This window comes from Sus scrofa, unplaced genomic scaffold (assembly GCF_000003025.6).
Source record: "Sus scrofa isolate TJ Tabasco breed Duroc unplaced genomic scaffold, Sscrofa11.1 Contig74, whole genome shotgun sequence".
NCBI lineage: Eukaryota > Metazoa > Chordata > Mammalia > Artiodactyla > Suidae > Sus > Sus scrofa.
Window position 1 is genome coordinate 302,809 of NW_018085302.1, and position 17,672 is coordinate 320,480.

Here is a 17,672-nt window from a genome sequence, read left to right on the forward strand (position 1 = left end):
AGACACGTCAATGTTCTATTAATAATCAGTACACTACAGTGACTTTAAATCCCTACTTGTCATGATTAAAATTTCAACTGGTCACCACTGTATTCTATAATTTAATTTATGAGTCATACCGAAAGACTCAGAAATTGGGAAACAAACAGCTTAAGAAAGGTCACCTGCTTCTAATCTACGAAACAGTTCCATGGAATCTGATCCAGGAACCAAGCACAGAGCACCGTCAGGGACAAAGATTCTATGTGCTCTTGGAGTCCCATGTGTCCAAGGTGCCTCAGGGTGAGAAAAGGTGAGACCCTAAACCTTCAAATTCTCTGAAGCTTTGGACTAGCAGAGTCCTTCCTTTACCCTTGGTAAATCCTGGCATGGAAAGTACAATCAGTCAGACAGTGGAGACGTGGCTCATCTGCGCAACAAACAACCCCCACATCAGATCCCTAAAAGGCCCCCAGATAAGGCCCCTTCAGGTCAGAGGGAAATATGCTGGAGAAAACTGGCAGATTGATTTTACTGTCACGCCGAGAGTCCTGGGGAATTTCAGGTATCTCTGGGGCTATGGACACATTGTCTGGATGTGTAGAAGGATTCCCACCAGAACTGAAATGGCAGCTGAAGTGTCTCAGGCTTTACTGAAATAAATAACCCCCAGGTTTGGGCTCCAAGGTCCCTACAAAGGGATAATAATCCAGCATTTGTGTCTCAGGTGACAGAGGGATAATGAGTTTCCTGGAAATCAAATGCACCTCAGTCATCAGAGAAAGTAGATCCAATCAGACCTTGAAAGGGGCCTTAGCCAAGCTACCTCAAAAACTCTAGAAAACTGGGTCAAGTTGCTTCCCATTAATCTGCTCTGCAGGCAGTTAGCCCCAAGCGATAAATTACAGTTAAACGCAACTCTTTCAGGGTAGACCCATTGCCCAAGCCCAAGAGAAGGGACACCTTAACCTCCTTGAAGTGAAACCACTCGAGTAGGCCTTCCAGGTAGAAGAAATCATGAAAGCTCCCACATAATATTTAAATTACATGCTGCCTGCCCCAACCAACTCAGCAGGACAGAAAGCAGAGAGGCATTTATCACCAGCAAAGCCCTTTAACAACTCTTGATAAGTAAAAACAGAATCTGCTAATAACATGCAGGCTCACCTTTTCCGCTGCCTTCGTGTGCAGTCCAGTTTTCCTTGCCCATTTGCAGACTGCGGCGTGTAGAGACCTCGCGCTTTGGACTGGAGCTCCTCCTGCGAAATGGCTTCGCCACACCTCAGCCCAGTGACCTTGTGCTGAAGTACTGGGTTTGACACTGCAATTCAGGACAGCGAGCGGCCTGGGTCAGAGGTGCTGCGCCCAGCCCTGAGCCCTGGAGCCTGAGCTGCTCAGACGTCCGGGCCTCGCGAGAACTCCGCCCCCTCCCCTCCCCACGCTGATGAGAATTCCGCCCCCTCCCCTCCCTGCTGATGAGAACCCCACCCACTGCCCTCACCCTCCCTGAGAACCCCGCCCACCGCCTGTCCGGAAGAACCTGTGCCCTAGGGAGCCAGCGCGTGCCTCTCTGTTTTGTTTTGTTTTCCAGGGCAAATGGAGGTTCCCAGGCTAGGGGTCCAATCGGAGCTGTAGCTGCCGGCCTGCACCATGGCCACAGCAACGCCAGATCTGAACCGCATCTCCAACCTACACCACAACTCTCGGCAATGCCGGATCCTTAACCCACTGAGCCAGGTGATGGATCGAACCCACATCCTCATGGATACTATTCAGGTTTGCTACCACTGAGCAAGTACAGGAACTGCATGTCTCTCTGTTCTTTGATCAAAGAATAAAGCTTCCAGAGTTCCAGTTGTGACTCAGTGGTAGTACCCGACAAGTATCCTTGAGGATATGGTTTCGATCCCTGGCCTCCCTAAGTGGGTTAAGCATCTAGTGTTGCCTTGAGCTGTGGTGTAGGTCGCAAAGGAAGCCTGGATCCTGAGTTGCTGTAGCTGTGACATAGGCTGGCAGCTACAGTTCCAATTCTACCTCTAGCCTGGGAACATCCATATGCCACAGGTGCAGACTTAAAAAGAAATAATAATAATAATAATAAACAAAGCTTCCCTTTGCGTTTGAACTGAACCCAACTCAAAGAGTCTAATAATATCACATACAAATTTCTAACCAGTAGGGAAGGGAAGGCGATGAATCTATCTTTCCCTTTCCTAGTTATTTAGATTGTTTGGAAAAGGAAAGCATAGTCTCTATAGAAGGTCCAATAAAATCAGGAAAGCATTTGCTGTGGGCAGATTGTAAATTCCCTCTCAAAGTATGAAACAGTTTCTTTTTGGACATAGTATTAAAAAGAAGGAAGGGGGGAGGTGAAGGCCGAGAGGAGAAAGAAAATAAAACATTAATGAGGGGAAAGGAAAGGGTAGGAATGTGAAAGGAATAAGAAAAAATATTAGTGGTCAAGAGTCAGCCTTAAAGGCGTACAATCAAAAAGTGAAAAAAAAAAAAAAAAATGAAAGCCCGCACCATGATTCATTCCAGATATGGGCTGGAAGGGACCTTTTTCCCACTAGTTTCTCCAGAAATCAGCAGAGACTCAGCTAAAAAGAAACGCAGTGAACCCCAATAGTACAATGGAGTCCACTCTGTTCCAATCAAATGGAACTTCTGAAAAAGCAGGATGATTAAAATTCAATAGAGAAATACCTCCAAAAAGAGATTTTTGTTATATGTTATATAAATAAGCAAATTATAAGAAATATATGTAAATATATATACATATAATTTCAGTGAACAAGATAAATAATCATAAGGCAATTACATACCTCTGTTTACTAAAGACCTCAGGATTAGTGTTATGGTTCCAAATGCAACTATTAGCTGGTTTTTACATTTAGCTAATTAAAAAAAAATTTACATGTATATTTTAAATTTTTAAATTTTTTAATTTTTTTTGTCTTTTGTGTTTTTAAGGCTGCACCCATGGCACATGGAGGTTCCCAGGCTAGGGGTCTAATTGGAGCCGTAGCTGCCAGCCTACGCCACAGCCACAGCAATGCCAGATCCGAGCCACGTCTGCGACCTATATCTCAGCTCATGGCAATGCCAGATCCTTAACCCACTGAGTGAGTCCAGGGAGGGAACCCACGACTACATGGTTCCTAATCAGATTGTTTCCGCTGCACTACAACGGGAACTCCATACATGTATTTTTTTTTTTAATTGAAAAGGCACCTGGAAATTAAATCTCATTGTCAATTCTCTAAAGTGGTTCTAATTCTGGAGGGAGACTTTGGGGGGAAGGCTTTCCCCAGGGTCATTAACCTTTTATATCATTCTCTTTAAAGTGACCCAACAAGAAGTAAACAGCACTTGTTGCCAAAAGTACTGTGAAATGACAGGTTTCAGCTGGTGAGAAACAGGCTGGGAGCAACAAAGACATGATTTCAACCAAACTTTGAGTTTTTTTGGTCAGAGATTCTTTGAAATTAATTATTCACAAAGCAATTCTTAAGGCATCACTTAACTTTATTTTGGAAAAGCACACTCAAATTATCAGAAGAGAGAAAGAGAAATAAAGCAAAACTCAAGCCCTGGGCAATACTGGTGAGATATGTTTTCTTCTAAAACTAATACTAAATTTTGTGGAAAAAGAGGATTGAATCAAATATCTATATTTTGAATGCTTGTGATATAATTTCAAGATACTGTATAATTATAATTTTATGGATGATGATAAGATAATGAAGCGCATCCACACATGACTATGAGAGGGTGTATTCCCGATTATGAGTAAGAAAATGCCAGAATTTCAAAGGAAAGTGAGGCATTATCATGTTGAAATGCTCAGGAAGGGGAGGAAGGTATTGATTCACGGAGAAAGAAGACTTTCTCATGGACATTAGAGAATGGACAATGGAAGCACAGTTGCTAGGATTGTGTTTAAATGCACAGTTTCTTCTAGATGAGAACCAAGGAACATTATTCACAGTTGTCAAAAACTGCTATGATTTGAGCTCTCTTAAAAGGAAAAGCTCTCTCCGTGGGAAATAGTATATTTCCTTCAATTCAGGAGGAAAAACAAAAGGGTTATATAAGCATGTAAAACAAGGGAATGTGTTTGAGTGTGATTTGGAATTATTATTATTACCTTATTCTTGTTATCATTATTCTGTCCTATATAAGACACTAATATAATTAAATAGAGTAATATAATTAAGTAGACTAATATAAGTCTAACATACAGATCTGCGGAAACACAGCCCTGTAGTTTCCCATAAGCTGCAAAAGCCAGGCCCAACGTTGCTGCAAAGAATAGAGGAGAGCCCAGGGTTCAAGAGAGACTGTAAGCCCTGAACTTGAACTTGACAGAACTTTGGAATGTGTCCTCAGGTGGACACAATTCCAGATGCTTACCTAAGACAGCGTGCAATTCTACCCCAGCCCAGAACTAAAGGAATTGTTAACATCTGTAGCTTGGTTTAAAGAGTGACTTCTGAGCCCATTTAATCAAAACTATGTCCCAAAGCCCTTTCCACACATACTTTGCAGTGACCTCACTAGAGTGTTCAAGTTCCACCAAGTGGAGAGGCATCCCTTAATAAATACGAAAGAGTGGTGAGATTAAGAGCAGAGTCGTCCCCCCCCCCAACTAATTTATTTCTTCACATTAAGAGACAAATGTGGGAGTTCCCATCATGGCACAGTGGTAACGAATCCAACTAGGAACCATGAGGTTGCGGTTTTGATCCCTAGTCTCGCTCAGTGGGTTAAGGATCTGGCGTTGCCATGAGCTGTGGTGTAGGTCAGAGATGAAGCTCAGATCTAGTGTGGTTCTGGTGTAGGCTGGCAGCTACAGCTCTGATTCAACCCCTAGCCTGGGAACCTCTGTATGCCATGGGTGCCGTACAAAAAAAAAAAAAAAGAGTCTAATGTGGAATGTTTAAAATACCAAGGCAAAGCAATTCCTGGGGAATCCACAAACACAGTTGGAAGATGAAATTTTCTTTTCTTTCATTGCAGATCCAACAGCTCCTGATATATCTCCAGCAGTTTTTTTTTTTTTATTTCTTTTGCTGCCTTTCTTTCTGCCTCCTTTTAAGCATCTGATGGTTTTTCCAAACTGAAAGAAATGATTTGATTCCATAGTAGAAATAGCAGTTAATATTATATAAACTTTCTTATTTGCAAATGGAATAACAGAAGCCCCAGGAAGCTAAAGGATTTATTTAGGCATACAGCAACCATATCTCAGAATCAGATTTGTATAATTTTGTTTACCTTCTGCTACTCCACACCACTTCTTGACCGTAAAAGCTTTATATTAAATAGGGGATCAAAAATTCATGCACACAAAGATCAGAGTTTTCAAAGGAGAAGCATCTGCAGGGTTATCAAGTCCCAACTAATCGAACCCTCATGGCAGAATTCAGAAGGGAAAATGTCGGCGTATGTTTTGACTTCTGTATACAAAATGAGATGCTAAATTATATAAGTTAGAGAAGAACAAGTATGGTATCACTTATATGTGAAATAGGAAAAATAAACAAACCAGAAAATATAACAAAAATGCAGACACACAGATCTAGAGAACAAATTAGTGGTTGCCAGTGGGGAGCACTGGGGAGGGGCACCTCAGGGCTCAGGGAGTGGGAGGTACAAAATAGTAGGTTCGGAGTAAGATAGGCTCAAATTGATATTGTATAACACAGGGAATATAGACAGTATTTTGTAATAACTAAACAGAGTATCATTTAAAAATTTTATGAGAATAAGATCATTTTTTTCAAAATATAAACATTACCATATCCTCCAACTCAAAAGGTATCTCAAATTTAGGTTGAGTGCCTTTGAAAGATTAGAAAGAAGTAAATTGTTAGAAACAAAGGAAGGAACCTTAAAGAAAGAGGAGGGAGGTGAACTCAGGGTTAGGTGTGTGCCTTAGAGGGGTTTACTTTATTTCTCTAGACTCTGTTTCCTCATCACATGTAAATGACTAGACTATCATTCTGAAGTAAGATGATCAGAATATGGACTTTGATTTTTTAGGTATACAAACCAACCGGCTGGAAGCACCCTTTTTTTTTTTTTTTTCCATTTTTAACTATTCTGCTGATTCATTTCATTTGTTTTGAGTTATACATAAATGTTGGTGGTCTTTGTTATATGTTTCTTTCAGGTAATTTAATGGTCTCTTGGGAATTTGGCCTTCTAGAGTAACTCCATGGAGAAGATAAACAATGTAACTGAATTTGTTTTCTGGGGTCTTTCTCAGAACCTCAAGGTTGAGAAAGTGTGTTTCGTGCTGTTTTCTTTCTTCTACTCTGTCATTCTTCTGGGAAACCTGCTCATCATGCTCACAGTTTATGTGGGCAACCTTTCCAAGTCCCCAATGTATTTCTTTCTCAGCTACCTGTCTTTTGTGGACGTCTGTTACTCTTCAGTCACAGCTCCTAAGATGATTGTTGACTTACTGGCCAAGACCAAGACAATCTCCTATGTGGGGTGCATGTTGCAGCTCTTTGCAGTACACTTCTTGGGTTGCACTGAGATCTTCATCCTCATGGTAATGGCCTATGATCGTTACGTGGCTATCTGTAAACCCCTACACTATATGACCATCATGGACCGGGAGAGATGCAATAAAATGTTGCTGGGGACCTGGCTAGGTGGGTTCTTGCACTCCATCGTCCAAGTGGCTCTAGTAGTCCAGCTGCCCTTCTGTGGGCCCAATGAGATCGATCACTACTTCTGTGATATTCACCCTCTGCTGAAACTTGCCTGCACAGACACATACGTCGTTGGTGTTGTTGTGATAGCCAACAGTGGTATCATCGCTCAGGTGAGCTTTGTTATCTTGCTCTTCTCCTACATCCTCATCCTGGTGTTCCTGAGAAAGCAGTCAGCAGAAGGCAGGCGCAAAGCTCTCTCCACCTGTGGCTCCCACATTGCTGTGGTCATCATCTTTTTTGGTCCCTGTACATTCATGTATATGCGTCCCAAAACTACCTTTTCAGAGGATAAGATGGTGGCTTTGTTTTATACCATTATCTCCCCTATGTTAAACCCCCTGATTTATACACTGAGAAATGCAGAAGTAAAAAATGCAATGAAGAAACTGTGGGGCAGGTGGGTTTTCTGGGGAGCAAAAGGTAAAGAGTTGGAAGTAACAATACAAGGTGGATGATCTTCAATGGTCTCATCTGCACAGGGAAGACAATAATAACCTCACGGGGATTTTTTTTTGGGGGGGGGAGGAGCAACTAAGAGAATAAAATGTTCTATACAAGTAAGGTATTTTTAAATCACTATTATTTCATTTGTTTGAAAAGTCCATAAGCATGATGTTCTAAAATATCTAGGAAAAAGAAATCTTATTAAACTCAGAAGCTCAGCATGATCATACTCAGCACCAAGATTTTCTCCTTCCCATTTCCCCCATTTGCCAATGTCTTTAAAGAATTGAGAGTCCTCTGTGAAGTAAGGCTGTTTTATTTAAAACTAAAATTGTTAGATATTGTACAGTCAAAGATAAATGCTGAATGAAGGAAAGGCTACATGGAAAATGACATTAATCTGAGGTAATGTGATACAAATCCTCTAAAACAGTGAAAACTAAGTTTCCTGAGGTTGGAATTGGGGGGGGGGGGTCAGTGTGTGCAGAATGCCAAAAGGAGATAAAGAACAGACTTGGAAACAAAAGGCCTGTCCTTGTCCTCTGGTTTGGAGAAAAAGCTTTTTTCTTTCTCTAGCTCACTTTCTTCATGCAAACTATAAGTAAATTGGAAAAAATTACCTCTAAGATCCCCAGTTTAACTGTAACATCCCATGTATGTGCTTCTGCTAATTGACTCTTTACTTGTACTCTGTAGCCAGAGATCCTGTCCCTATTAATGTAAGGTGACTCACAGGAAACCCTCAAGAAACTGAATGAAAACAAAATATTTGTAATGAATACATGATTGTGCCTCAATCAAGAGGGTCAACACGACTTTCTGAAATGCATTGTTGGGAAACCATATTCCCTCCACTGTTTGAACCAAGCAGCTTTACTGAAAACCGTGAGTTTATCACTGCTTCTTTGCCCAGCATGACCTGACTTCCAGCTGTGGATTCCAGAGACATTTGTTCTGGACAAATAAACATATCTTTCTTATGTGAACTGACACTTCCTGGTGCTATATTCCTCCTTCACTTCACCCAACCTGAGATCACATCACAGATTATCTCTCTGCCATTGCTTCACTGTCTTTTCCACAAATCTTATTATTCAAGTTGCTGCCCATACCTGGGTCTGTGTTTATTGTTGTGGAGTGTGTGTGTGTGTTTGTATGCAAGTGTGTGTGTGCATGTGCATGCATGCACACATGTGTGTGTGTGTGTGTTTTGCACTCACACATTAGGTTGAGGACTGTTATGTAGTGCTTTAAAAAATGATCACTAATGATGAGGCATTCACAGAAATAAGAAAAGAAAAATCAAAATGAAGCAAGATACCTGGATTCAAAGTCACAATTAGGAGTCCCTTACCCTGGCCCACACAAACCCATGCTTATTGTCCCTGCTTGGACATACACTGGTTCTACATGAACCTCCATTTGCTCAATTTTAAAGTGGTCCATAGGTTGGTACTTATGAAACTTCTCTGATCATTGAAATCATCTTGAGAGGTTTCTGAATAGATGAAAGCATCTATTCCAAGAATTTCTGATCCAGTAGGCTAGTGTTAGAGGGGCTCCACACTAACAAGCTTCTCTGATAATTTTTATCCAGGCAATGGTGCATTCAAGACCTTAGACTTGGAAATACTGGAGCCTGCTGATGTTCTTAGAGCACAAGGGGTTTATGGATCAATAAAACTCCAAGAACCTTACTTTCAGATATATATTTCTATGTTTCTGCTAAAACACAAAGAGACCTTAACTTGAAGTGAATTTATAAAATTCTGGAATGAATAAATGCTATCCATTTGATGTGTCCTCCGCAATGCTCTTCCCTTTATGTTTCTGCACTTAAGACTTGACTATCAAGGGACTTTAGGGATATTGACGGTCTGAAGTCCCTAGGAAGGTAAGAGCTGACAGATTCAGTACTCTCAAAGATCAACACACAAAGAATCTATACATGTATGTGTAACTGGGTCACCATGGTGTACAGTAGAAAATTGACAGAACACTGTAAACCAGCTATAGTAAAAAAATAAAATAAAAATCATTAAATACAAATAAGATCAACAAACAGAACATATGAAATGGTTTTCAAGTTTCTACCACTGAGTTTATAAATGTACTCCAGTTCAAACAAGTTCCTCAGGGTCAATCCCAATCAGAAGAGCTCAGAGAGTCTTATTGGTACCTTGGAAAGAGATGGCCAAGAATCATGGTAATTCAACAGTCTCCAGTTTCTGTGGGGGTTAGTCTCGTCAACAACATCATTTTATTTTATAGACGTAGGATCAATACATTGGCTGCTAGTTGTATAGTTTTATAATCTCACTGTTAAAAGAAGGCAGATATGAGTTTGATTATAGCTTTCACCGATGAAAATAAATGGTAACCCTTTTCATTTTCTAAGTGGATAACCTAGTTTATGTCACAGTAGAAGCAATAAAAAATATATTTCTGTGCATCTTCTAACCTGTGGTTATACTCCTGCCCCTGGAATAGCAAAAAAAATTAAAATGTGTACTACTAATTGAATAGGTAAAGACAACTTTCATGTTCCTCTTCATGTTACTCTCCCTTTTCTCTTTTGAACACATCCAAGAGATTGAAACATATATCTCATGTCAGAGCCTCCAGAATTTTCACTACTTTTTTTAAAATAGTAACTGAGTGGGAAGTCCTCATCTTGACAGTATTCTGATGTGTCCAGTTCTTACCTGGTGACCTGCTTTGTTTTGTGTTTTGAGGTGTAATATAACTTCATCGCTTACTTCAGAGCTTTGAAATAGTTCTTCTTCTGCACTTTCAGTGTAAAAAGATCCACAAGGTAAGTGCACCGCAATGTAGAGAGATGCAACACTGTACATATTCTTTGCACTCTGTAAAAGTCAATGATACAGTCCAACATCACATGTACAGATATAAAATTTCATTTTCCTCAGGCTTACCTTCATTTTATTTTTAAAAAAATGGAAAACAACATGAAGTGTATCTGAGCCTACTCTGCAGTTTGGAATTTAGCCTAGTCAAGCCTGACCTTGGTCAGCTGAACCCCAGTTGATCCAAAGACACATGAGCAAGAATTTTCAATGTCTAATGTGTAAGTGGTGAGTTTAGGACTGGCTGATACATGACATCATTGAGCTGATTTATCTAAGAATAGCATGATCAAACTGTAGGAGTGGGAGGCACATTCTTTTTTTTCTTTTTTTTTTTTTTTTACCTTTTAGGGCCTCACCTGAGGCATACAGAGGTTATCAGGGTAGGAGAAATTGATTGGAGCTGGTCTACACCACAGCCATAGCAACACAGGATCTGAGCCACCTCTCTGACCTACACCACAGCTCATGGCAACGCCAGATCCTTAACCCACTGAGCAAGGTCAGGGTCGAACCCATATCCTCAGGGATACTGGTTGGGTTCATTACCACCGAGCCACAACAGGAGCTCCTGGGAGGCATGTTTTTGAATTGGTAAAACCTCCAGTGTTTTTAGTGAAAGTACTTTGAAAGGAGCAGTGTAAAAGGGCCAAGTAGGACAGAATGGGCATGAGAGACAGTGATAATAAAAATAATAAAAAATAAATTCAATGGTAAGATACATAATAAAATAATAAATAATAAAAATAAACAATAATAAAAAGCAAATTCTAAAAACCTATGTAGGCAGCCAGCCTCCCTCCCTCCCTGTTTCATCCATGGATAACACATAGGAAGAGAAGGGCATAGGACTAACCACACTTGGGTAGATTCCTTTTCACCCCTCCTTTGTTGATAAATTACAAGAACAGAGTCAACACAAGATAAGTATGAGCCATATTCAAATAGATTTCTTTAAGACTTCTTTGGTTCTTAGAAGCAACCAAAATAGTGAATTTGTCACAGTGAGAAAATATAATCCATCACTGGAAAAAGTGGCCTACATAAGCATCAGGAACAGGCTTATGAAAAATAAACACTGGAATTCGACAGCTGCCCATGCAGCTCTGACGGTTCTGTCCCCCTTTGCCTTCCTGATTCAGATCAGCCTCCCAGGAGGTAGTCACCACCAGACCTATGTCGAAACAAAACCCTGACTTGCTTTGCTATTGTCTTGCTCAGCTCCTTTTCAATGTACTTCGTTATTTGTCTGCCTCCTCTCATGTTTTAAGTCTCCTAAATTTTCAGGCAGTACACATGTCAGGGTCTTGTTGGAAGAGAAACTATATTGCTGAAATCTTCATCAACCCCTAGCTAATTTCTGCGTGTGTACACCTCACCTTACAATGTGGATTCCTGTTGAACAAGGCACAATAATTCTTTAAAGATACACAATTTCTTAGTGGGGACTGGTGGGGCACCAGATGATGAGAGGTCTGGGTCTCTCATATTTGAAAACTTGGTGAACCCACCCTCCAGGACTCAGAGGACCCTGGGTGACATCAGAAGTCTCTTTCAATTCATAAACTGGAAGATTCTTGTCTCAGTGTACCAAGACCTTAATGTATCAAAACTGATCTTAGCTTATGCCCCAGTTTAGTTTATACCTGCTTCTTAGTCTAATCTTTCTCCCTTCTCTGAGGACCTGTGTGAGTGGAAATGAGACAAATTTTCAGAGCTTGAATAATTGAAGAAAACATAAAAATATACTATTAGCATGAGGAACAGAGAGGGTTAACCAAATGCATCCCAGGAGCATTCATCCCATCAGCCATGTGCTTCCTGAAGCTCATGGTCTTTCACAGAGTGGGAGCTGTTCACTTTGCATATTTACAAAGAGTATCACTTGGCACACCATGAAGACTGTTAACACGAGGGGATAAGGCCCCACTTGGTGGCCTGGCCATCAGGCTGCCCAGCCACACTATGCCAGTGTCTGTTTCTCAATGTCTTTGGCCTTTATTTCTAATATGAATCCAGCAGAACTTCCACATGAAGCAGACCTCTCTGCCACTAGTGTGTGTGGAGGGGGGGGGCTCCGGCCTTCTGCATGATGACCGGGGCAGGGGGAGTGACTTTTCAAGTTGTGGCTGAACTCTTTTGTCAGGGATTGTTGAAGTAAGCAGAGCACTGACCACTTCAGGCTATCTTCCAGAAGTGGCCTATGGTCTACCTCCCTCGACCCAGCTCTGTCCCCCATCTGTGGAACCAATCCTCTCCATCAGCAGGGCTATTCTGTTTGGAGTTATAATCACATCCCCTTCTCAAAGACAGACCCTTTTCTTTCCAGAAGTAAAAATGTACGAGGAGGGAGCTGCCTCTCCTTCCTCGGCTTGAGTGCCAAGTCAAGATATTCCCATGATGCCAAGTCTTGCTTCTGCATCAGAGATACCCAGAGGACCATCATGGAGCTCAGAAATGACCTCCAGCACTCCTGACACTGAGGCAGCTAATTGAATCTGTGTGGTTATTTTCTAAAGGAGAAGCTTATGGCCTGTCCATCACCTCCCCCTGGGCTATGGTGCTGGCTTCTTTGGGTGGAGACAAGGGAGCTAGCTCCTTCTGGGCTCCTGAGAGACCCTGAAACCTTGGACTGTCATTCCTATAGAATGGCAGCTCTTCACTGGGGTAATTTACCCCCAGGGGGCATGTGGAAAATGTCTAGAGAAACTCGATGTCATGACTGAGAGGGTACAGGATCTGGGAGGTCAAGTCCAGGAATTCTGTTCCAATCCTACAATGCACAAACTCCTCCTATACTCCTACACCACCCCCACACCAGCTTTCCCCCAAACACGCATGACCAAAATTCCTCTGGCTCCAGAGGCTGAGAAACTCTAGTCTAGAACCAGTTGTCCCCTGCATGACTTATGGGGGAAGAACAAGAAGGAAAGACAGAAATTATGGACAAGCAGGTTCTGGTTCAATTTTCAGAAGACATTTCTAACACTAAAACTTCAAAACCATGTCCTGGGTGACCTCAGGATGTGGTGAGCTCCCTGTCAATGGAGGCATTCAAGGTGCAGCTATGTCAGGAAGGGACTATGGTGGGAAGAATCCTGGAGTGGGAATTAGGAGACTCAGCTCTGCCATAACTTGAGGGCTCTGGCAAGTCTCCATAATATTATTTTTTCCTCACAAACTAAAGACATTGATCCAAAAAAAAAAAAAAGAGTTGATAAATAACATAACAAAATTACATGTCTAAGATTGAAAAAATAGTTCATTATCCAATTTAAAACTTCTAATTACCTCTGATAAGGCACTAAGAATTAATTACCGCAACGTCCATAAATATGGTATGAATAATATATTTATATTGCATTTTTAAGAAGCACAGTGTGTTACTGAAATAATTAAAGTATAAAACACTTGTAAAATGTTTCACATTGCTTTTTTAAATTATTGCAGTGGAAGCCTTAAAAATATGGAGGTGTTTAGGACAACTCTGTGAGAGGGGTCTCAGTTAAGACGGCCACACCTGCTAAATCTTGCAGTCTTCGTAATTTGCCCTGATAAAAGTGCTATGATGCCCACTATCTCAGTGATTGCTAAGGACAGAATGCTCCAGAATGTTAGTCGTAAGTTCCAGAGTGTCAGATCTACTCTTCTGGTACAGTCTCAAAAAAGTAAAGTGACAAGAGTTCCCATTGTGTCTCAGCAGGTTAAGAACCTGACTAGTATCCATGAGGATTCGGGTTTGATCCCTGGACTTGCTCACTGGGTTAAGGATCTGGCATTGCTGCAAGCTGCGGAGTAGGTCAAAGCTACATCTCCAATTCAATCCCTAGCCTGGGAACCTTCCATATGCCACATGTGCGGCCCTAAAAAGATTTAAAAAAAAAGAAAGAAAGAAAGAAAGAAAGCATAAAACAAGGAAAGTGAAGTGGCAGAGGGGCCCTCTCTCTTCAAGGCTTGCAACTTTTCCTGGCAGCACAGAACCTCCCTGTACCCGCTGCGTGTGTTCACGTTAATGGTTCTGCGGACAGAACAGATCCGGCAAAGGGCACACCCCCCAGAGGCCACGCTTCCCTTTGGGGAGGTTGTCTCGGCACCACACTTTCCTCATGGCATTCTGCATGTCTGTGTTTCTCAGTGTGTAGATGAGAGGGTTGAACATGGGGGCGATCACGGTGTAAAACAGGGCAAAAATCTTGTCGTTACCGACAGAATCAGCCGTGGGGACATAGGTGAAGATGAGGGGCAAGAAGAACAAGAACACGACGGTGACGTGGGAGCCACAGGTGGAGAGGGCTTTGCGGCAGCCCTCAGAGGAGCGGGTCCGCAGCGTGGACAGGATGATGACGTAAGAAATGACCAAGGCCACAAAGGTCAAAATGGACAGCCCCCCTGTGGTGGTAATGATTGCGATCACCCACAGGCTAGTGTCGGCGCAGGCCAGCTTCAGCAAGGGGAACACATCACAGAAATAGTGGTCTATCTGATTGGGGCCACAGAAGGGAAGTCCGAGAACAATCAGCACCTGCAGGATTGAATGGATAAATGCTCCGAGAGCAGAAGCCACTACGAGGACATCGCACACCTGGCTGTTCATGATGACCATGTAGTGAAGAGGTCGGCAGATGGCTGCATAGCGGTCATAGGCCATGGCCACCAAGATGAAGATCTCAGTGGCCCCAAAGAAGTGGGCAAAAAACATCTGGGCCATGCAGCTGTTGTAGGAGATGATCTTCTGCTGGGCTGATAAGTCAGTGATGAGTTTGGGGACCATGGTGGAGGTAAAGCAGACGTCCATGAAGGACAAGTAGCTGAGGAAAAAGTACATGGGCTGTTCACTGAGGCGGCTTCCCCGGATGGTGAGGAGAATGAGCAGATTTCCTGAGAGGATTGCAATGTAGCAAAGTGAGAACAGCACCAAGCAGGCAACCTTCACCTTCTCATCACTAAAAAGACCCAGGAGGATGAATTCTGTGATGTTTTCATGTCCCATGGCTTCTGAGCATTTAATCGTTTAGAAGAGGAAGTTAATATGCCTGAAACATGCAACTTTTTGAAATTATTTAAAACTCGCTTCTTCAATAAATATACATTGTCTATTATAAGACAATCATTATCCTGGTGCTAAGGGTGCACCAAGGTACAAAATACACACAATCTCTACCCACAAGTAAACTTCATTAGCGCCAACATACGGTGACAAGAATAGTGCAGATAAGCAACTCATTGACATGATGATAAATTTCAAAGCCTCACACTTCCTATGAACAGCAAGATAAATATTTAAAGATGGGACACTTTTTGGGGTCAATTTTGAGATGCACTTTCAGTATTAAACCCTGAGAGTGATTTTTGAGTCTCTGTTATGTATGAAAGAGCACTGGTGATGTCTGTTCTTTAAGGACCAGATGGTCCTTATAATTCTTAGTCCTTCCCAATGGCTATATCAGTGCTAGGTACTGAAAGTTCAGTAATGTCACTAGACTTCCATGAGGTATAATTTTGAATATCTGGGTGACTATATTAGAAAGTGCCTTAAGAAATTTTTCATGAACATTTTTGAAATGGAGGGAGGAAAAGAGCAACTATCACATCTTTGGGGGGAAAGTCTCCATTGTATGGGCTTCTAGGACATTGATGGCTTCCTGAAATCAACATTATTTCCCAGTTTACTTTCCAGTCTAACCCTGGAGAGCTCATCATTTTGGTCCTTTAGACACTTTCAGGCACTTCCTTTTATGACAGCACCCTTGGAGGAGCAGACTGCATTCAGAGATTCTTTTTCACTCGGTCCTTTCCAACAACTTGATTCTCTTTGAACTGAATCTCTTTCCTTACCAGGCTCATCATATGTCCATGGGACCAAGTCCTGGAATATTTTAATTACAAAGGAAATATGTCATTGGTGCAAAATATAGCACTACATCTCTTAGTACCTTTCTGCAAGATGACCTAAAATGTATTACAAAACCTCAAGGCTCAGTTTTATAAAATGATAAACCCTAGATATTGATAACATTTGTCAGCCTCTTTGTGCAGGTTATTACAGCAACTGAACATTGCATTTTTTTCCATATGACTTTTTTTTTAAAGATGTATATTTTCCTAAATTAACACATTTAATAATTAAAACAAAAGTTCTGACAAAATATTTCATGAAATTAGAGAATCTGATTCCTCAAGTAGAAACTGTTCATATCCAAAGTGGTTAGCTTAACTTTTCAAGAAATCAAAAAGGAAATTTAAAAATACCTCCAGACAAATGATAATAAAGACAAAACCATTCAAAATCTATAGGATGCTGCAAAAGCAGTGCTTAGAGGGAAGTTCACAGTGATACAGGCCTTCCTCAAAAAAAAAGAAAAATCTCAAATTGACAACTTAACCCACCACCTAAATGAATTAGAAAAAGAACAAATAAAACCTAAAGTCAGCAAAGGAAGGAAATCATGAAGATCGAAGAGTAAATCAATAATATAGAGATTTAAAAAATAGAAAAAACCCAAATAAAACCAAGAGCTGGTTCTTTGAAAAGATAAAAAAAATTGACAAACTGCAGGGCACACTCACCAAGAAGAGGAGAGAAAAAAATGCAAGTAAACAAAATAAGAAATGAAAAAGGGGAAATCTCAACAGATATAAAGAAATACAAAATAAAATAAGAGAATAATATGAATAATTATAGGCCAACGAATTTGACAACCTAGAAGAAAGACAACTTTCTAGAGACTTAGAGCCTGCCAAAACTGAATCAAGATGAAACAGATCAACTGAACAGATTGATCAGTAGAAATGAAATTGAATATGTAATAAAAACACTCCCTACAAACAAAAGTCCAGGACCAGATGGCTTCAAAAGAGAATTCTACCAAACATACAAAGAGGAAATTGTACCAATTCTCCTTAAATTTTTCCAAAGGTTGAAGAAGAAGGAACACTCCCAAAGACATTCTATGAAGCCATCATCACCCTAATCCCAAAACCAAAGTTACTACCAAAAAAGAAAATTATAGGCCAATATCTCCAATGAATATAGATGTGAAAATTCTCAACAAAACTTTAGTCAACCGAATCCAACAACATATAAAAAAGGTCATACACCACAACCAAGTTGGATTCATCCCAGGTTCACAAGCATGGTTCAGCATACACAAAACTATTAACATCATATACCACGTTAACAAAAGAAAAGTCAAAAACCACATGATCATCTCAATAGATGCAGAAAAAGCATTTGACAAAGTTCAACATCTGTTAATAAAGGATGAACTCTTAACAAAGTGGGCATAGAGGGAACATATCTTAACATAATAAAAGCCATTTACAACAAATCCACAGCAAATATAGTGCTCAAAGGAAAAAAGCTGAAAGCCTTCCCACTAAAATCCGGAATAAGACAAGGATGCCCACTCTCACCACTTTTATTCAACATAGTTTTGGAAGTCCTAGCCACAGCAATCAGACAAACAAAAGAAATTAAAGGTATCCAAATTGGAAGAGAAGAGGTGAAATTGTCACTGTATGCAGATGACGTGATACTGTATATGGAAAACCCTAAGGACTCCACACAAAAACTACTTGAACTGATCAACAAATTCATCAAAGTAGCAGGATACCAGATTAACATTCAGAAATCGGTTGCATTTCTATATAC

At 40.9% G+C, this 17,672-nt stretch overlaps 2 protein-coding genes across 2 annotated transcripts; one reads left to right on the top strand and one right to left on the bottom strand.

Moving 5' to 3' along the window:
- The first annotated feature begins 6,187 nt into the window (after positions 1-6,187).
- On the top strand, positions 6,188-7,165 carry LOC110259072 (olfactory receptor 4S2). Its single transcript, XM_021082365.1, has one exon. It carries the CDS (start codon positions 6,203-6,205, stop codon positions 7,163-7,165), a length of 963 nt encoding a protein of 320 aa, XP_020938024.1. The 5' UTR covers positions 6,188-6,202.
- A 6,865-nt stretch (positions 7,166-14,030) lies between these two features.
- LOC110259073 (olfactory receptor 4P4-like) lies at positions 14,031-15,011 on the bottom strand. Its single transcript, XM_021082366.1, has one exon. It carries the CDS (start codon positions 15,009-15,011, stop codon positions 14,031-14,033), a length of 981 nt encoding a protein of 326 aa, XP_020938025.1.
- Between the last annotated feature and the right edge of the window lie 2,661 nt (positions 15,012-17,672).